General features: G+C 46.8%; 2 protein-coding genes across 9 annotated transcripts; one reads left to right on the top strand and one right to left on the bottom strand.

Moving 5' to 3' along the window:
- Positions 1–29: 29 nt before the first annotated feature.
- On the bottom strand, positions 30–8,477 carry LOC102109350 (zona pellucida sperm-binding protein 4). 8 transcript variants are annotated; one of them, XM_088059904.1, is made up of 12 exons: positions 8,279–8,477; positions 7,820–7,941; positions 7,639–7,741; positions 6,923–7,078; positions 6,342–6,529; positions 6,094–6,191; positions 5,622–5,752; positions 5,245–5,359; positions 5,023–5,170; positions 3,623–3,701; positions 3,182–3,298; positions 30–3,060 (listed from the first exon to the last, which is right to left on the bottom strand). In XM_088059904.1, exons 1-12 carry the CDS (start codon positions 8,475–8,477, stop codon positions 2,918–2,920), a joined length of 1,599 nt encoding a protein of 532 aa, XP_087916030.1. In that variant the 3' UTR covers positions 30–2,917. The 8 variants fall into 8 exon arrangements, 6 of the variants coding, with proteins under 6 accessions (XP_087916030.1, XP_087916028.1, XP_087916029.1 ...); XM_088059902.1 differs by having other exon boundaries at positions 5,245–5,530; XM_088059903.1 differs by having other exon boundaries at positions 5,245–5,530; positions 6,932–7,078; positions 8,279–8,467.
- Positions 8,478–12,114: 3,637 nt separating this feature from the next.
- Positions 12,115–19,554, top strand: LOC102107291 (cytochrome P450 2C20-like). Its single transcript, XM_005520536.3, has 9 exons — positions 12,115–12,328; positions 12,670–12,832; positions 13,382–13,531; positions 13,838–13,998; positions 15,696–15,872; positions 16,375–16,516; positions 16,827–17,014; positions 18,160–18,301; positions 18,990–19,554. Exons 1-9 carry the CDS (start codon positions 12,149–12,151, stop codon positions 19,169–19,171), a joined length of 1,485 nt encoding a protein of 494 aa, XP_005520593.2. The 5' UTR covers positions 12,115–12,148; the 3' UTR covers positions 19,172–19,554.
- The last annotated feature ends 554 nt before the right edge of the window (positions 19,555–20,108 follow it).

Here is a 20,108-nt window from a genome sequence, read left to right on the forward strand (position 1 = left end):
AGAAAGGAATTGTTACCTCCAAGCTTTTAAACAACATCTTTAACTTTGGCAAAGAAACAAGTTTGCTCTTTGGAAGCAGGTGCTGTTCTGAAGGTGTTAGAGGGTGAGGAGAGCCTTTTGAAAGTTCAGGTATGAAAAAACATATGCATTAATTGTGAGCAGCCTTTTATTAGGTGCTGTTGCTGGGCTTTGCTTCCACAGACAGGCAGCACACACAGCACTCCCAAAAAGAATCAGTGAAGGCAGTGGAGCAAAGTGCACTGATGCTCAGCACTGGGGTTTCTTTCTGACAATCTGGGTTCAGTAGCAGTACTACACAACAGCCTCAAATGACAGATCTTAACTGGCCTCAGCCTTGATTCCCAGCCAGCAGCACCCTCCTGGACAGAGCAGCTTCCTTTCCCCTGCCGGTGTCTAAGCCACCGTGTACCACACTGCCCAACAGCTTTAACTGAACTCTATAGCTATAATTGTATAACTGTTCAGCTTTAACTGAACTGCATAACCAGGTGACACAGAGTGAAACTAAAGAGGGTGCTGACACAAGAAGCAACACACAGGTAATCAAAAGAAAGTAATGGTGAAAAGTCAATGAGACTCAGCTAAAGAGAGGCCTCAAAAAAAAGTAAGCCAGAAGTGTGTCTGTGAAGGGAGAAGGGAAAGAATACACTTTTTGCAGAAGCAAATATTGACAAACAGGAGCCATGAGAACCACTAAACACCCCAGCAGTGTTGGAGAACAGGCAGTGAACACAGGGCCCATGCAACAGAGGAGGAAACCTGAAGTTTGCCTTTCACGCTGTACCAGTGCTTCACAAGAACAACTCATCTCACTGCTGCTCACAGCCTTCCTGCCAGATGAGGACCAAATAGCAAGCCTTAAACACATAAGACTCGCCAGAGTGGAGCAGGGAATTAAATTTATTTCTTTGCTCACCCACCTCCACTTAGCACTGCATGTACCCTACACATAGCAGCCTCCTACACACAGCTCTGCAGCAAAAGGGATAGTCCCTGCAGGGGAATCCATGCAATTCCCATAGGATACACACCCAGAGCTCCCTACCACTTTGGGATGGCTCAGGAACTCAACAAAGGGCAGCAGGGACTTGACTCTCACAGCCCCTTCATCATCCACATAGTCATCTAAGCTCTACAAATATTTCTGTCTCTCTTACTGAGGCACAGGAAGGGTCCAGTAGCAGACAGGAGGTCTTTAGATCTTAGCTCACACACACAATTAAGACCAGTGCCAGAGCACCGAGAAGGTGTGGTTTATATTACTCTTCTAATTGCCCAGTTTATTAACATTACAGACTGCTACTAAAGACTTGTCATGAGGCACATTATGAATTTATACTCAGCTTTCCCAGACAGAGCCCCACCTGGACCAAGGTAATTTACTTGCCAGAGGCCTGCTCCAGAAGAGGAGGCTGTTTGACCTATCTTCAGATGATAGTTTTTTCCAGCCTGTGATCTCCATCTCCCTCCCACCTTACAACTTGGTTGTCTTTTCTTCTGGTTAGATTTTGAAAGTGTGCAAGGCAAAGATCACTGGTTATCCTCACAGTAGCAGGGAAAAGTATTTCTACTAGAAAAATAAAAATACAAGATTACTCCTGAAGTTTCTTGGAATAGGAAAGGAATTAAAATGCAGATCCCACCACTCATTAATACCCTCCAATCACATAGTAGCAACAGAACCTAATTAAAAAGAACAACATCTGCTGCCTCAAGCAAGCTACTGATCAGTTTTTTGCTTCCATGTGCAAGTGCTACTCTTCCCTTTTGAAGGCCCCAAAGCAATACAATTAAGACTTCTGTCCTGCCCTTAACAGGAAGAACTTCTAATCAAGCCTTAGAGGAAAATAGGGAAAAGCATTTTTCCATCCCCTCAAGGACTACCCCATCAGCTGTAAGCAACTCTCAGTGTAAGTGCAAGCACCAGGGCTCCCCCCAGGCTGGGCAGAAAGAAGGGGGTGGAATCTTATTTCCCCTCTGCTCTCTGGAGAGTTTTGCTGCACTGTTTTCACCCAGGACCTCAGAAAGCAAAGAGGGACGCTGCCCAGATGCTGGGACTGACAACACCATGCTGAGCTGCTCCTGATGCTCAAAATGGCAAGTTATATTTCTCATCTAAAAGAAATAAGTTAAAAAATTAAGAAAAGCACTTTTATGCCAAGAGTGATGTCAAATTAGCTTTAATCCAAGACCTATGAACACTCCTAACAGCCTGCTGTCACATGAAGCCTTAAAATTAAGCTCTAAAGTTTGACTTTTTTTTTTCTCCTGGAGTTCAAACCATCTAGGCCCTTTTATTTTTTTCCCCACTTGGAATGATGTTTCCATGTTCTCATTCACCAGAAAAATGCCACCTATCCTTTTCTGTTTCTAGGGCAAGAAAGGCAGGTTCACGCACAGCATCATTAGGAAGGCCCATTTGTGTAGTGCTTTGGCATCCTTGCTTTCCAGTCCTGCCATATGAACACAGCTCTAACTTACCCAATGACTTGGGGACAAGTGGGCAATTCCCAGCTCCTTGGCACAGTCAAAACAACTGCTCTGCATCCCCAGAGAAGTAGCTGCAGGATCTGCTTTTAGTGAGTTTTGCTGCACTTCTGCTCAGTGTTTGAATGGAGCCTAGGTTATATTCATTAACAGAAATGCAAACACCACCCAGCATCAAACCTGCTTCAGTCTGCAGCCCAGGCCTTGACAAGGTCTCCAGCTTGTCCAAGGCAGACAGATAACACCAAAGCCAGAGCAGAAGAATTCCAGAGTGAGATGAATTCAGAGCATTTGGAAGGCTTTCAAAGACTTCTGTAAAGAAGACTGGGGTAATTTCTGCTCATAAAGTCTTACAGCTAGAGTCTCCAGGGGAAGGGGTACCACCAAATAAATGGGTTTGACAGTCACTTTATTGCAATCTGTTGATTTCATGTGTTGCTGACGCCTTCCTTTGCCACAGCACAGAAACCACAAGCACCACAAACAGAGCTGTCCCAGTTGCCACAGCAGCAAATCCCAGAGCCCAGGGGGCTGCAGTCTGCACCCTCGCTCCTGTGGGGAGAGACACTCCAGTTAATGCTCCCAGTGAGGCACAGGGATGCCTTAGGGGCTCAGCCTTTCTGTAGAAAAGCCTTAGACCAGCCCCCTTCCCCTGCTCTGCTGCCACACTTACCGAGGCCATCCTTGGCTGTGTCCTGTCTTAGCTCATCCTGAAGGAAAATCACAGGGCCTTTGCCAGAGACGTGGGAAGTGCCTTCCTGAAAAGGATGCTCAGCACTCCTTTTACCCCCTACACAGCAAGGTGAAGGTTGTAGGTAAGAAGAGGTGTAGCCCTGAAGGTCACCAAACTTTTTCCAGGTCAGCTTTCTCAACACACAGGAAGCTCTGAAGGCCACAGTTTCCACGTGAGCCCACATAGACCTTAGCCGTGAAGACCTCTGTCTTTTTGGCATAAGAAGAGCCCTTAGTCAGTGGAAAAGAGCAGGAAATGCTTTGTCAAGCTGTCCATGCTTCAAGGGAATTACTCCATAGGATACACGTCTCCTACTCCCCAGCTTGGAGACTAGGCCCTTGCTGCCCCTTTGGAAGGGAAGGAGAAGGCCAGGACACTTACTGACGCTGGAAGGACAAGTGGTGACACAGGACTCCTTTACAGACTGGTGGCACACCAAAGCACTGCAGTGCAGGTACACCTAGAGAAAAATGGAACACAGCCTGAAATCCCTCAGGCAGTGTCTGGAGACTGGTGATAGCCTAGTGTGGTGCTTTGACCCCAGCCAACAGCTGAGCAGCCATGCTGCCTCTTATTCATTCCCCCTCCTCTGCCCCAGCAGGGCAGAGAAAGAATAGGAAGAGCAAAAAGCACAAAAACCTGTAGCTGGAGCAATAAAGACAGTTAAATAAGTGAAGGACAGGAGGAGACGGAAGAAAAAACCCTAAAGCACAAGTGATGTAAAGGCAAGTCACCTTCCCTGCTCCTACAGGCAGACCAGTGCTCAGGCAGTTAGAGCAGCAGCTACACTGGAAGATTAAATCCCCCAATGCTTACTACTGAGCATAAAATCGTGCAGCATGGAGTATTCCTTCAGTCATTTTGAGTCACCTCTGCTGCCTCCCAGCTTCTAGCCTATCCCATGCCTACTCACTTGGGGTTGAGAGACAGTAGAATGAAGAGAAAGAAAGCATTGGTGTTCTTCAAGTGCTATTCAGCAAACAGCAAGAACATCTGTTTTCAACACTGTTTTAGCGACAAATCCAAAACCACAGCACCAAACGGGCTGCTATGTGGAAGAGTTAGCTCCATACCAGCGCACCTGGACCTTCAGGGGGAAAGCAGGAAAGTCTGTCGGGCTGGTTTCACATCCAGGCTGTAGCCTTGGAGCCCTCTGCTGTCCACTTCGGAACCCTTACACCGTACACTTTCAAACTCGGTCAAATCCAGTTTTACAGCACTTCTCCCTGACTCCTGGAATGCTGCTGCCGGAGCACCACTTCACTGTGAACTTTGTTAAGTACAGCTGAGACAAATTTTGAGTATTAGTTGAGCCTAGGAACACTGCGCAAACAGTACAAGGCAGGGTGAATTTCATGTGACAACTGGAGGAGCTCAATATGATTCAGAGCCCAGATGCTTCAAAAGGTACACCAAGTTGTTTCCAAGTGATTTTGACCAAGAAATTTAGTTTAGAGAACATCGATTAGCATAGCTAGAACACACACCCTAATCTAATTAACCAGACAAGCTAGCACTTGCTTAAGTAAACTACTACCATTCTAGTAGTCACATCTTTTGTCACACCCCTCCAGTGATGTCTCTTACCTCTACCACATTCACTTCAGGGAATAAGGTTTTTTGCATCAACCTCTCCCCTTCTTTTTCAGCAGGGGATTTTACTAGTCTTCGTTCCACTTCCCCAAGGAGGCCAAGAGATTCATAGTTATGAAAAGGTTCCTATTGCTTGCACATTTTACTTGTCTTCAATATGAAGCTAGGCAGCCAGGACAGGATCTTACCAGCCCAGAGAGTTTCTCTTGGGAAGTGGGGTCCACAAAGGTGAACGTGTAGAGGATGAAACACTGGTAATGAGAGGGGAACAGTAGTCCTGAGGTGAAACTCAAAGGCATCAGCTGTGTCTGATAGTTGTCCCCTGCATAAGGGCATCTGAGGAGGAAAGGTAAGCAGTGAAAAAAGAGCAAGTTATTCCCCCAACCCAAAGTTTTTTACAAGTCACTTACCCATCCACCAAAATCGGCCACTGCAGCTGTTGCTGGGGGTTGGAGCTTGGTGTGGCCCAGCAGTGGTGCAGAACTAAAATCAGGTCAGGGTCTGTTCTCTGAAGGATCTTGACTTCTGCATAAACAGGTTCTCTCAGAGTCTTCAGAACAGGATAGTCACTGTCTGTATAGTAGGAAGTGTAGCTTCCATCCGGGGCAAAAGAAACCCGAAAGATACTTAGGAGCAGGAAGAAACAGGAATAGGCATTCTTTATAGCAGTAGGTGTCCTGATGGCAGAGAAGCAGTCTGAGTTAACCCATCAATACTCCACTATTACTCTTCAGAGACCAGAGCCCTGCACCGAGAGGCTTGAGTAGGTCCTGCAAACTTCTCCTACCTGAGGCAACACGCAGCTCCAAAGACAGAGGACCTGGCTGGGACACAGCAGGGAGTGGTGGCAATGTAAAGACCTGAACACTCAAGGGAATGGAGCTCCCACTGATGGAATAACTACATCGGACATGTAACCTGGGGGGAAAAGAAAGCTCTAAATCAGGTAAAAAATAAGAAAAGCCACTCTGATACCCTCTTTCTCCAATATGGCAATGTATCATCTGCTTTAATTATTCATATCCCCTTCCTTCCAACATTCCTTTTTAACAAATACTTGAAATTCTCTTCAGTGTTTAGATTTGAGAATCTGCAGATTGTCACTGATCAACAACAGTTTAATTCCTACTAATTAGAGATATACCAGTCTTTAACCTATTCCAGTGTCCTCATGTGAATTCAGAGCTTGTGATAAGTAGGAATTTCTCTAGTGATATTGAACACAATGACTCCCAGCAACATCAGCCCCAGGATAATACCTGAAAATGCTATCCCTAGTGACAGAGCCAAGGCTCCCAGTCTTCACATCCCTGCTTGCCACCAACTCATTCTCATATATGGCCTGGTCTCCAGTTATCTGGAATGACAGATAGGCACCATCACTGTGGTAAAATCAGGCTGGAGAACAGCACTTGGCCTCTGGAAGTTTATAGGATGTCCATTAAGCAGCCAAAACCATATCAGGTTGTTCCAGCTCTTCCAGCCTAGCAACAGCTGCATCTCTTACCTGAAAAGTACTGCCACAGGCCAAGACTGGAAACCGGTACACAACAAAGGCATTGTTTGTCAGGACAGGGACACAGCCAGTACTGTGTCCACTGGCCAGTTGCACTGAGTCCAGGGCAACAAGTGGCAGGGTTGCATCTTGAGAAACAGCTATGGAAAACTGGCCATCTGGTGTGCAATGAGCTGTCACTGGAGAAAAAGATATAATCAGTTTGAGCTCAGAAATAGGAGGGGTGGAAAGGAGACCCTAACATCACAACCAAGACAAGACCAACAAGTCCTGCAAGCTGTCCTGCCTTTAACCCACAAAACATGTGCTATGTATGGCAAGACAAGTGCAACCAGCTACAACAACAACACTGATGCTGGGCACAAAACCAAGTCTGTTGCAATACAGTGGAAAATGCTGGACACTTCACTGGGACATGATATTCTTGGCAGCCAAAAACATAGCCCTGAGCCACCTGCAGGAGTGGTAAACACCAAGCTTGCACTGCCAGCATAGTGAGACATCCTTGTGAGATTGGTGAGAAATGTTTTGCAGCAGCTCAGAAAGGAGGGAGAACAGCTGCTCAGGTTTACTTGTGTTACCAAAGTAGCAAGGCTTCACGCTGTCTCTGGGGTCATAGCAACAGCCTCGTGCTTCACAGTCTCCCTGGCTGATGGGCAGGGAGGCACACGGCAGCCAGTCCTGGCTGGGAGCAGCTGAACAGACACTACTGCTTGGAGCATCCAGGGCTGGAAAAAACAGAAGGTCTTTGCAGCTAAAGCACGAGAGCAGGGGGACAAAGACATGAAAGACACTGGCTGCAAGGTGTCCTGGTGACTCTGCATACAAATCAAAAGAAGTGAGAGTCAGGCGAGAGTCAAACACATGGCCTGGATCTGGCATGGAAGCCTGCCCAGGAGGGGCCTACATTTCCATGGAACAGAGACTACCTCTGAGGCCATGTGCAGGAAACTGGACTTACATTGGATCTGTCAAGATAAAGCATTCTAAATCAACTCTTGGTAGTTAAGAAAACCATTGCACCTAGCCTCCAGTTCAATCCCTGAGCTTGCAGGAACTCACATAGCCAGAATATGGCTGGGAGACACAATGAACATATTCACCTGCTGACCCTGCAGAGAGGCAGAAGTCCCCAGCAAGCTGGGGGCTCCTATGTCCAAACCGTTTTCCATGGAGTTTTCTGCACAGCAGTAAGTCTTCTTTCCTAGCCCCCAAACTGACTAGGAACAGCCATCTGAAAGGAATGGCTGTCATCACCACAAGATTCTGGCAGGTGTTTGTATCTTACCAGGAAGGTCCACAGGGCACCTGAGCAGCGTCTCTTCATAAAGAGCTTTTTGCCCAGCAGCATCTGTTCCTTCAAGCCCAACCAGCATAAGGTAATTGTGATCCTAGGGGAAAGCCACACCAGTCAGGACAGCCAGAGCACCAGTAGCTACAGTCCCAGCAGAATCTCTAAGGTCACTCACCCACTCAAAGACGTAACAGCCAGCATAAGAGACTGATACTTTCCTGGAGCCATCTGGAGTCCCAGATACCAAGAGCTCACAGCCAGAGTCATTCCGCAGAGCATGTGCCTTCCCTTCAGTATCTAAGGAAAGGGGACACAGCAGCAGGGGCTTCAGAGTCCCACAGGGTCTGGATCAGACCCACTACAATCCTACCTTTCTGCAGGAAATAGGGACATAGCCAGTATTAGGGTATGAAACAGCAGTGAGAGAATCCAGCAGCTAAGACATCTAGATCCAGGCACAGCACTCGACCAAGTCCTTGACTGCTGTGTCATATAAACAGCCCCCTGATTATGCAAGACACACAGAAGCTGTTCAACAACACTTGACATCAAAACCTGTTCCTTTCTTCTCATTCCATGCACCTCTGCATTTGGGCAAAGGTATGGCTTAAAATGCCTCTTGATATTGCCTCACCCCAAGTAGTCAGAACAAAAGAAGCATTCCCTTCCCAGCCTGGAGGTAAGGTGAGCTGTAAGCTTTTTTGGCCACAAGTCAGCAGGGTAGGATCGGAAAAAACACTGACATGAGCCCCTAGAACCAAAGCCAGGGGACCAAGAAACACCCAGAAGAGCATAGCTCCTGATGCAGCCCTAGACTGCCCTACAACACCCATTCTGCTCTCTTGCTAGGCTCTTAGCCTAGACCTTTTAAATTGTGGAGCCAGGTGGAACCAGAAATCCCTGAAGTGTCCAGGTGGACCCAGCCCAGCAGTTTAACACCTTCCATTGCCCTCACCTGAACTCAGCAGAGTCTGCTTGCACTTTTTGAAGAAAACCAAAGGGCAAAAGCTGAGCTAATGTCAAGAGATGGGTTCATACTGTGGAGCCCCAAGAAGGTCTTCAAACCTTTTTTCCTACCCTGAATTCTTCCCATGGTTGGGACATGCAGGAAATATGGTTGCTTCTCCACATGTGCCCTATGCTCTAATTGCTCATTCCATGGCATGAGTGCAAGAAACTTAGTGATAATGCTCTTTTACTCTTTAAAGGATTATACAAGTTCAAATGCCAGACACAGGGTGCTGACATAAAATCACAGAAATAGCCCTCCACATAAAATCTGAGAAATCATGGAGCTCAGTAGGCTTTGCACTCCTAGACTGTGGTGATCCCCCATAAATACTCCTGGCTTTTTGCAGTGTGGCCCTGTTTGCAATGTGTTTATACAGATATAGTTGCAGGACTGGTTCAGATCTGCTAAGTGGCTGGATGGTATGCTCTCTGGGACCCCTCCCCCCAAAAACTGGCAGGTGGGCCCCTGAGATAGATGGGCTTGAAACACAGGGAAGGGGAGCCTCTGTGATCCCAGAGAAAACTCTGTCTGCTAGCAACCATTGCCTGTCTGTAACTGCAAGGTCTCACGGAGGGCCTTCTCCCCAGCCACACATCAGGCAGCCACACCAAGTGAATCCCTCATTGTCCATCTTTACATGTTTCTGCCTTCATGCAATGGAACTGTGAATATCTTCACATTTCTGCCCTCAGCAGACCCTCCAGCTCCTGGATGTCTGCACAGCACTGTACAGCATCAGTACACTGGGCCCAGCCAGCCCTCATCACAGGCACAGTGAGCAGCTGAGTCTGAGGGAGGCATTTCCTTTGCTCTTCCACTTCAGCCCACAGCCTGTCTTTGCTGCACAGCTGTACAAGATGCCATGATCCCAGCTGGACAGCTGGTGAAGAGCATCACTGTGCTTACCTCTGCTAATTTCATGTACCAACCAGAATGGCTGCTCCACAATGTGTAAGACCTTGCCAGCAGCTCTGGGAAGCTGGCTTCTGGGAACCAATGGGAAATGGAGACAATGGATCTTGACAGGCTGCCTGTGTGGCTGAGACTTGAGCAGCCCTCATGAACCAATTGTGCTCCCCACGGTGCCTGCCTGGGCATTGGGTGGTGACAGTGGAGAGACACCCAGGGAAAACATTTGGACTTTAGCTGGTAGGGAGGCTTCATCTCTTTAGAAGCTGAGCACTGTGCATGCCCAAATCGCATAATCACTACACGACTGCCAAATGTCTCCTTGGACCTGCTGATAATTGGTAAAAATCAGTAAAGTACTTTGGAGCTATAGGGAAGTATTTTATTACACTTTAATCCATCAATACTTTACTTATGCTGACAGCAAGAGTGTCTACATAGACCTGAAGAATAATTCTACATGAAACAACCCCAGAAGTGCTGTAGATCCACCAAGGAGCACCTGTGCTGAGAACGGTTTCAGGTAACTGCCCTTTCCTAGTTCCTATACAGATACCAAACAGTTGTGTTTGATCATGTAGGGATGGGAGGCTCTTCAAATGAGCCTGAAGTTCATGGAAATTAAATGCTTTATTTGAAAGAAGTTGTTATGGAAAGTGGAAAGCAGCCTAGCTGAAATTCATCAAGCAGGTCTCTCTTCCTCAGAAATCTCTTCTTCACCCCTTTGATAGTTCTCATGCATTACAGTGACCCAGCAGTAAGCACCAGTTCAGATAGCACCCAAGACCACCACAGACAGGAAGGAAATGCAGAGGATGAAGGCTGGTGAAAGAAACGTCTCTATTGACCTCTAGTCTGATCAATGTGTGTCATGGGAACAAGGGAACTTTGTAGAAGAGGTGGTGATGTCATGAACCCTGGTAGCTGGCAGCTACTTCATGTGGCAGTACAAACTCTCATGAACTTTCCTTTCATTAGATGCAAGTCCATGAACCTACATGAACTTCCATTAACTGCCCCAATTGCATCTGAGATGATGCAGGAATTTGGCCAGCAGATCAGCAACTAGCCAAAAGTTGTTGGCAATTCAGTTTTTCCACCAAAGTATTGAGTATGGCTCTCTAAGAAGTAAAATGAGATTTAAAGAGAACAACAAGAAAATTATTGCATCTATCCAAGAGAACAACAATGACTTAGAACTCCCCTCTGTAGGGAAGGTACAAAAACATTTGCAAAGGATGGATACCTTCACTAGCTCCACTGAGTGGAAGGGAAGTCACATCAATACACTCCTGTACAGCAAACACTGCACGTTCCAACAAAACACTCAGTTCACCCAGGCCACTTGCTAGTTCCCACCAAGTCCCACATCCCCTATCCTTCCAACACCTTCTGATCAGTTTTTCTTGCAAATGTGTCACAGTTCAGGAGAGAAGGAGGGTTAAGGCCAGACTGAACAAGCTAAGCACAGCCCTGAGGGTTGTTTCTACCAGCCATTGCCACTGCTCTTGGGACCCCGCTGGTACACTGGCCCTGAGTAACCTTGGGCAGGAAGCCCCCAGCTCTTTTTTAAGCCCTTGCAACACACTGGACATGCTCTGCTGTCTCCCAGAGCACCTAGGGAACTTCCAGGGCACTAGCTCCTCAAAGAGGAATCAGACATCAACAAAACAAGAACCTGTGCATGGCAGCTTCCAGCAGTAGGTTAGATGAGCTTCTTTGGTAAGAGCAAGGACCAGTTGCCAGGTTGCAATGGTCTATACCCAGCCTTGGACAAGTGCATCTTTGTCCCAGCTTGGGAAGCCATTTCACAGAGACTCTCTCAAGTTCTGGATTTCTCTCTTCTCTGACTGTTTTTCTCTTTTTCTCCTCTAGGAGACCTTGAAGAGGTCAGAGTCTCAAGGGCTCGTCCCCTTTTCTTACATCTTCATTTTGTCACACCCAGCAAGTCCTTTCTTGTCTATTGTCATGTCTGGAGACCTTTCTGGCCTTGCTAGATAGAGATTTTATACTTTCCTCCCTTGTGAGGCCAGACACCCCTAGGGAGAGAGACTGAGGCTATTGCTGTGCACTGGGGAAAACACAATTGCATGTCCTTTGGCAAATCACACGCAGTATGAACTTTACTAATAATGTCAGGAAGATTTCAGGAATGATGGCTCACACCATTGAGGGCTTGCCCAATCAGTTCTGAAGAACAGAAAACCCAAATGTCACTGAAGTACTTGGAAGGTGCTCTTGTGACAGTGAGTATCTGTAAGCACCTCAGTAGGAAAGTGTGCCCCTCGCATGATCTCTGTAACAGTTAACTCTAGGTAAAACAAGTTTTATGAACCCATTACAGATATCCTAATCTCTGTTGGCGTCTGCAGTTGTTTGAGATAAGGTGTGTCTTCAATGAATAATTAATACTAATAAAAGACTTAGTTTCATAACACAGGGTGATCTAGCAAATGATTGACTAGTAACACTCACTGACTCAGCCATGTGACCCAAAATCTGACCTTGAGCTAACACAGACCTTCGGTATATAAACTCAGAATCTGGCAGCCAGAGTCACTCCCTCCTGAGCCACAGAAGCAAATGGAGCTCCTGGGAGGAGTCACTGTTGTCCTCCTGGTTTGCATTGCTTGCCTGCTCTCCTTTGCAGCATGGAAAGGAAGGTCTGGAAAGGGGAAGATGCCTCCAGGACCAGCTCCCCTTCCCATTATAGGTAACCTGCTGCAGGTGAAGCCAAGTAACTTGGCCAAAACCCTCCAGAAGGTAAGGTCACTTCTTCTTCTCCTCTCTTTCTGCTGTGGGTGAGAAATGTGTGGGACTTGTGCACTGCGTCAGCTTGAGGCTATGGCTCAATGACTTGCAATTCCAGAGGAGCAGAAAAGTCATGGGGATTGCAGCTGCTTTCCCTCATTGCTGTTGCCATGTTGTTCAGGGCCTGATAAGTGGGAGCTATCTCCACAGCCACATTTATCACGAGAGAACCAAATCTTGATGTTACCAATGTGTGAGGCTAACTGCCTGCTGTGAGAGGCACCAGCAAGGAGACTTTCCCACTCGTCCTCGCTATTTGCTCCATGGCCATGTTCTCTCTTGCATTTTTACAGCTCAGTGAAGAGTATGGACCAGTGTTCACAGTGCACCTGGGCTCTGACCCAGTGGTGGTGCTGCATGGTCATGATGTGGTAAAAGAAGCCTTGCTTGATCGCGCAGACGAGTTTGCTGCCAGAGGACACATGCCAATTGGAGACAGGGCTAACAATGGATTAGGTATGGCTGCTGTCTGAGCTGCTGCTGAAGGAGAAGGGAAGGGCTGAGGATGTTTCAGTAGGTTAGAGCTGGAGTGTACCTTGCATGAGGGAAAGCAGCAAGGGGTGAATGCAACCCACCTGGAGAGGGAAAGCCAGAGAGAGCAGTAATGACTGACTTCCACCACTTCAAAGGGTGAGAGGTAGCAGAGAAGGGGCGCCAGGTTGTTCTCAAAGCTGGGCAGGGAAATGGAAAGGGGCAGCAACCAGCAGCTGTAGCAAGGGAAATTGTCTATGGGTGAGTGATGAATTATTCACAAGGATGTTTGGCATATAGTGGAGAAGGCCAAAAGTAGGCAGTTGGACTACAAACCTCCAAACCACAGTACACTGTGACACTGCCATGTCAGTGCTCTCCAGGGACAGGATTCACTGTCACCATGAGCCACTGCTCGTCTCACACCCAGCATGCCCAAGACAGATCTTCCCTCTTCCTTCTTCCTCTGCAGGGATTGGTTTTAGCAACAATGAGCCATGGTTACAAGTCCCTCTCTTCCTTCTTCCTCCGCAGGGATTATTTTTAGCAACAATGAGCCATGGTTACATGTCCGGCGGTTTTCTCTCACCACTCTGCGGAACTTTGGAATGGGGAAGAGGAGCATTGAAGAGAGGATACAGGAGGAATCTGACTACTTGTTGGAAGAGATCAACAAAACAAAGGGTACAGTCCATCTTTAATATATTTTATGTTTGAAAAAAATAGGCTGTATTAGGAGAGCTCACATCTTTAGCACGGAATGAAGTTCCTATGGATTTGGTCCATGCACCAGCTACCCCTTTATTTCAAAGCTGTAGTAATTTTGTGGTCATGTTCTATTCTCTTTGGAGGACCCTTCTGTGTCACTCAGAGATTGATCTGCTATTTCCACTGATAACCAGAGTTCAGATTACCCACAGTAGCCATTAGTAGATATACAACATTTCATGGGTATTTTTTTTATAGTCTGTAACTTTTCTGCAATCACAGGAACACCTTTTGACCCAACCTACATGCTGAGCTGTGCTGTCTCCAATGTCATATGCTCCATTGTCTTTGGGAAACGATATGATTACAAGGACAAGAAGTTCCTGGCTCTGATGAACAACATGAACAACATCTTTGATATGATGAACTCCCGCTGGGGACAGGTATATTCAGTAGGCATGTCTTGGTTTTAAAGCAGTAACTAAAAAATTACTAGAAAACTTATTTATTTCTTGCTGATAGATATAGATTAGAACAAGAGCAAAACAGGTTAAAACTTAAAAGGAATAAAAAAGGTTTATTAACAAAACTACAAGAATAAGAACACCAGAATAAACCTCCAGAAAACCCTTTTATCCCCCACTACCCACCATTCCCTTGTTCACGTGACAACATAGAGACAAAAAACTTTGGAACTTCGGTGTTTAAAACAGTCTCAATTCTTGCTAGAGTCTTTTCATCAGTCTTTGTAGAGAAACAGAAGTCTTCTTCTGCTAATCTATGGAGTTTCTCACAAGAAAATTATTCCTGTTATAGTTTTCTATTTGTCTGATGTCAGCTTCCTGGAAATCCTGTCATTAGTTCACTCCTTCCATTTCACATCACTCTGAGGTGTGTTATGGGCCATGAGTCTAGGGATGTAATTTTTAAGGATGAGTTATTCTAAGCCAAAAGTTCTCTTCATCTGTTTCTGTGAGCTTTTCTAGAAACAGTTTTCTCATTGCCTCAAGTGGCCTCAAATCTTTGCCTCACTCTGTTCTAGCACCTCACTGTATCACAATTACTCCACCTTTTGCTCAAAATCCACACTTTGAACACTCCATTCCTCCCAATATACTCTGTCATGAATTAAAGGAGGGTTTTTTTTTTTGGAACACTATTGTCCATCGCCATAGCTTTAACAGAAAAATATTTCAGCTTATAAAGCATCTCCTTATTTTCTCTTCCCCCATCTAAAACTTAACTCTTTTCTTCACTGTCTTTGATGATTTTATGATGTCTTCTTCATGTTGATTCTCTCTCTCTCTCTGTCTCTCTGAGAAAAAGGAGTAATCTGTATGTTTTATCTAGGTAGTAAAAGAATTAAAGTCTTGGAAAAGCTGCAAGTGTTCATGGTGTCAGGTTTCAGTCCAGCAGCAAAATCTACAAACTAAGCCAGGCTGGCCATCTCCGTTTCTCCCCCCCCCCCCCGCCCACGGCCTTGTCCGGCCTGGAGTGAGGGGGAGGAGGGCCAAGATAGAGCCTGTTACCTCTTCAGAAGCTGGAAACCAAAGAGATCAAGAAAACTCTGGCTTTACATCTTAAGGTGGTGTTCACAAGATGATCTCATTTTTCAATGGTCAAAACTGCTGTCAATTCTTAGAAATTACCAATAATTGGTCAGGAGAAAAGACTCCCATCAGCCACCAGCAGCTGCAACTTCCTTAGCTCCCAAAGCCATCTTAAAGGTAAAGTCACCCCATGACAAGGCATTTCACAGTGGCAACATTCTCCCACGGGAGCAGGAGGCCTCCCTCCCAATGGAGTTCCATTTCAGTCGTCTAATTAGGACCCTGCTCTGCTGCACTGAAGGCATTGCATTCAAGAGCAAGAAACTCCCTCACCAAAGCTGGAGTTGGCTTTGCCAGCTAAGTGCATCTTCCCAATAGTCCAGGACACCCTTCTCCACTTCTAAGGTTACTACTACTACTACTACTACTACTGCTACTACTACTACTAAGCAAGCCCTGCCAGACTGCCCAGCATCACAGTCGTTCTGCTTGGCTCAGTGGGCAGGGTTGTGGTTTTCCTGGGCTTTTGGCTAATATCAAAGGATGGGGCAAATGTCATACTAGGGAGCTTCCTGTTTCTTTCCTTCCAGCTCTACCAGATGTTCTCAAATATCCTGGATTACCTGCCTGGCCCACACAACAATATATTTGCAGAATTTGATTCTCTAAAAGCCTTTGTAGCAGAGGAGGTGAAGTTGCACCAAGCCTGCCTAGATCCCAGCTCCCCTCAGGATTTCATCGACTGTTTCCTCTGCAAAATGCAGGAGGTAAGGAGATACATGGGCACAGCTTCTCCCCAAACGCACCTATGTTGAGTCCTTCCCTCTCATGAGTAACACAGACATTGGGATGACCCCTTCCCAGTCAGCTGTGCAATGGGAAATCAGCAACAACACCCCCAGATATTGCCTGTATTATTGCTTATAGCTCTGGGTCTGCATGCTCACCAGCCACCACTAGCTGCAGCTGTTCTGAGAGGGAGAGCTTCCTCTGCTTTCACCAAAACACAGGGACTTTTTCAGTCTGGTCTTGCAGTTCTTTCACTGGAAAGCATTTGGCACAGCAAACAAGCACTGGAGTGCCATTCAGTGTACAGCCTAAAAGAAGGCTGGTATTGAGTTCACTGCTCAAGGTAGCATTGCAACATCCCAGATGGCTGCTGCACCTTAGCAGAGAAACAGCTCTAGGAGAAAAGGCAGGGCTGGGATAACATGAGAAAAGGCCACTTTTCTCAGCTCAATCAGAGAAAAAACAAAGCCTTTTCCTTAGGAGAAAGATCGTCCCAATTCCAGTTTCCACATGAAGAACCTGATAACAAGCACCTTCGACTTGTTCATTGCTGGAACTGAGACAACAAGCACCACTGTACGATATGGGCTTCTGCTTCTACTCAAATATCCAAAGATACAAGGTACCAGTTTGTGACCTTCTCCTTACTGGCTATTTCCCTGGGCTGGACACATGACTAACACCACATCCTTCTCCCAGACTTTCCTCTCATCTCTCTCTCTCTCTCTCTGGGACCTGACTGTGTCCACAACTTTTTTTAGCCAAATCAGTGGGAGAACTTTCTTTGCATGGGCAGCAGTAGAGCTGTTCCAGTCAACATCAAAAACAACTTAATGCTTCTGCCATCTGTGATTTGCAAACAGCTTAGGGCAATCTATTTAAATAGGTTTGATATTATTTACCCATTTGATGGTTTGTGCCTCTCATGACAGAGAAAGTTCAAGAAGAGATTGACCAGGTAGTAGGACGATCAAGAAAACCTTGTGTGGCTGACCGGACCCAGATGCCTTATACAGATGCTGTGGTCCATGAAATCCAGCGCTTCATCTCTCTTATCCCCCTGGCTCTCCCTCACACTGTGACCAAAGACACCAGCTTCAGAGACTACGTCATTCCTAAGGTTAGCTCCCTCAAGTTCAGCAGCTCTTGGGCTGTCAGTTACAAGCTACAAGTCAGGATTGTTGTGGCCTGACCTTGTTTTCACGCAGCCCTTTGTGAGGGTTTTATCCTCAGGCAGCTGTAGCTCACTTGTACTTCCTTGTTGATGCTCCATAGGCCAAGACTAGAAGAGGAGCTCTGACCAACACTTTTGTTCCCTTGCTCTGCAGCTTTACCTATTTGCAGAAGCACAGTGGGTTCACAAACACCCAGAGCAGTTATTCTTCACACAAAAGGCAGCAAAGTTGAGCAGCTGCTCACCACCATCCAGGATTACGCACATGCTTGGGAGCAAAGTCAGTTGCTGCTTACTGAGCACAGAAAGCCTCTGAGCCACAAAATGCTGTAGGGTATGTTTACATTGAATGGAACAAGCCAGACCTGTTTGCTTTGTTCTAGCAGGCTTCCTGAGGCAGTCTCTGCTGGCCACTGCCAGAGGTGGGCTGGTGGGCTAGACAGCCCATGGCTTGGCCTGGCCTGCTGCAGCAGAGCTCGTTGCTCTTCTGAGTGACTGTGGGCAGCTGGGAAACAGCAGTACATGGGCTGCTGGTGGTGTGATTTCCAGCTGTCTGTGTAAAATCATAAGGCAGCACCCAGAGAACTGCTCAGTTACCAGCAGAGAACTCTTGTGTTGTCACTGCTGAATACTCCAGCCCCTGTTAATGGCTGGCCAGGAAGTGGGAAGGTCGAGGATTGTGGCAGGAGAAATTTGTGACAAGAGGGGAATTCCACAGAAGCTTCTTTTCCACAACCTTGTGTGCTTTTGATATTTTGGACTTGCAGAAAAAAAATGGGACATGGTGCATCTACAAGGTCATTATTGTGAAACACCAAGAAAACAGACTTAGGTGGGGTGTCCCCAGATGACCAGAGGAAGGTGAGGATGAATGTTCTGGAGACGAGAGGGAGAATTCAGGAAGAGCAATAACTGCTGTGACATTCAATAGGGTCTCACTAAAGCTGCCTCCTCTCAAGAAGGGTCCCAAAAGGAAACCAAAGGCACTAGTAGGGTTATACAGGGCAGCACAGTCTCAACTTTTGTTTGAGTGAGATTGAGTGCTCTAATTTGCCTGCCTTTCATGTTCTGTTCTTCTTGTGTTACTTCAGGGCACCACGATTTACCCTGTCCTCACTTCTGTCCACCATGACAGTAAAGAGTTTCCAAACCCACATGAGTTCAATCCTGGACATTTCTTGAATAAGAATGGCAGCTTTAGGAAGAGTGACTTTTTCATGCCCTTCTCAGCAGGTAAAGCACCGGTTTGCTCTTTTCCTGTCAGCCTCCTCCTCTGGTGACTGCCCTGCCCTTCCCTGCAAACACACAACTGCCTCTTCCCAACACAGTCCCACTGGCGCTTCCTTGGGGCTCACTGCTCTCTGGATAATTCATCCCTGCTGCTCCCATCTCCAGGGGCATCTCCCATCTTCTACAGGCCTGTCAGCTTCTCAAATCTCCTACTAGGACCTTGCAATGTAATGATGTGAATGGGACCCCCTGTCACTGTCTACAATACCTGTCACCTTCCTACACAACCACCCAAGTTGTCCTGAATGAATCTTTTTGAGGTAGCTCCACTTTTCCACAGAACCTTTTAAGTACCTCTTAGGCCACACACAACCATTCAGCTACCAATAGGCCCAACCTTCCACTTTCTCATCTGTGCATTATGCCACCCTGCTCTCTCTCATCTTGAGTCCCGTGATGCTCCCTCCATAGTTAAGTCATCTCCTGCTCCTGTTCTTCCTTCACACACCCATCCAAACGGTCAAGGGTCTTTTGCCAACAAATTCTTCTCTTGAAAATGTCCTCGGTAACCCTGACAGTCATCTCACTGCTCTGGCTGTGTGTAGTAAACAGGGCTGTGCATCACAGCTGCTTAGTCCAAACTCTGGTCTACTCAGAAACACCGAGTTCTATTTTCTGCTTTCACTTTCAGGAAAACGAATATGCCCTGGAGAGGGCCTGGCACGAATGGAGATATTCTTGCTGATAGCCACCATCTTGCAGAACTTTACTTTGAAGTCTGTTGTCAACCCCCAGGAGCTCAACATAACCCCGACTCTAAGTGGGACAGGCAATGTACCTCCTGCCTACCAGCTCTGCGCTGTCCCCCGCTGAAAAGCACTGAGCCACTCTCCAGTGTCCTGAAACTGGCTATTCCTTTGCAACTTCTTTATGAAAATCAACAGCAGGAGCACTGGCCCACCTTTCCTAGGCCTTTAGGAAGGCAGTCGAAACACAGGTTTGGATTACATGCACGAAGTAGGGACCCCTGAAACCTCCCAGAGCTCCACCACACCACAGGAGGCCCTGGGTGACATTGCAGCCTCTTGCACTGATGCTCAGCATCATTGAGCACAGTGGCTGCATCAAACAGCTGGTTTTCTCACCAACACAGCTCCTGTGGCTGCTCCCACAGCATGTGGAGACCATGCTTTGCAGATGGACAGTGCTGTATGTGTGTACATTCATGATCCAATAAACAAAAATCTATTTAGGAAGATTTGAGCTGATATTTAATTTGGCTTGGGGCAGTGCCCCCATCTGCTGCTGCACTGCAGAGTAGGTCTGCAGCGCCTGTGGCCAGCACCCTGTGTGGGAAGGGCTGTCCCTCCTGGGCAAGGATCCTGCCTTTGTCATCCACTATGCTCACTGCTGCTGCCTACAAGGAGCTCCAGAGCAGTCCCAGCACACCACCAGTCTGGAATGCTCAAGGTGCTGGAGGGGAAGGGTGCCCTGCAGCCTGTTTGCAAATGAAAAGAATGCATTCAAGCCTTTATGCAGGCTGGTGCAAGGAGATCACTTAGCTGAGCACTGGATACTGCAACCAACTCTCTAGCACTGCTTTTCTACCATTAGCATTACTTCAGGCATTTAGATGCTCTTTATTAAAATTTATTAACTTAGGAAAAGGGTAGTGTCTTTTATTTCTGGCCCCAGCTACAATTTGGTGCTCTTCTCTCAGTAAGAGGCCAGATGGTTTTCGTAAAAATATTCCACCACAGATGACTTTTTTCTGGGCTTTTTGTTCCTGTGACCTTTGGTTGTGTTTGGA

The sequence above is a fragment of the Pseudopodoces humilis genome, chromosome 9, assembly GCF_049639895.1.
Source record: "Pseudopodoces humilis isolate 2021_Gansu_Grassland_sample_001 chromosome 9, ASM4963989v1, whole genome shotgun sequence".
In the NCBI taxonomy this organism is placed as follows: Eukaryota; Metazoa; Chordata; class Aves; order Passeriformes; family Paridae; genus Pseudopodoces; species Pseudopodoces humilis.

Excerpts from the sequence above, each read along its gene's own strand:
- LOC102109350 (XM_088059902.1), bottom strand. The coding sequence starts at position 8,477 with ATGGGTGTTGTAGGGCAGTCTAGGGCTGCATCAGGAGCTATGCTCTTC. Across the intron at positions 7,942-8,278 it reads TTTTGTTCTGACTACTTGGG|ATACTGAAGGGAAGGCACAT; the intron begins GTGAGGCAATAT and ends CCCTTTCCTTAG. Across the intron at positions 7,079-7,638 it reads GTGCCCTGTGGACCTTCCTG|CCCTGGATGCTCCAAGCAGT; the intron begins GTAAGATACAAA and ends TGTTTTTTCCAG.
- LOC102107291 (XM_005520536.3), top strand. The coding sequence starts at position 12,149 with ATGGAGCTCCTGGGAGGAGTCACTGTTGTCCTCCTGGTTTGCATTGCT. Across the intron at positions 12,833-13,381 it reads CAGGGCTAACAATGGATTAG|GGATTATTTTTAGCAACAAT; the intron begins GTATGGCTGCTG and ends CTTCCTCCGCAG. Across the intron at positions 17,015-18,159 it reads GAGACTACGTCATTCCTAAG|GGCACCACGATTTACCCTGT; the intron begins GTTAGCTCCCTC and ends GTGTTACTTCAG.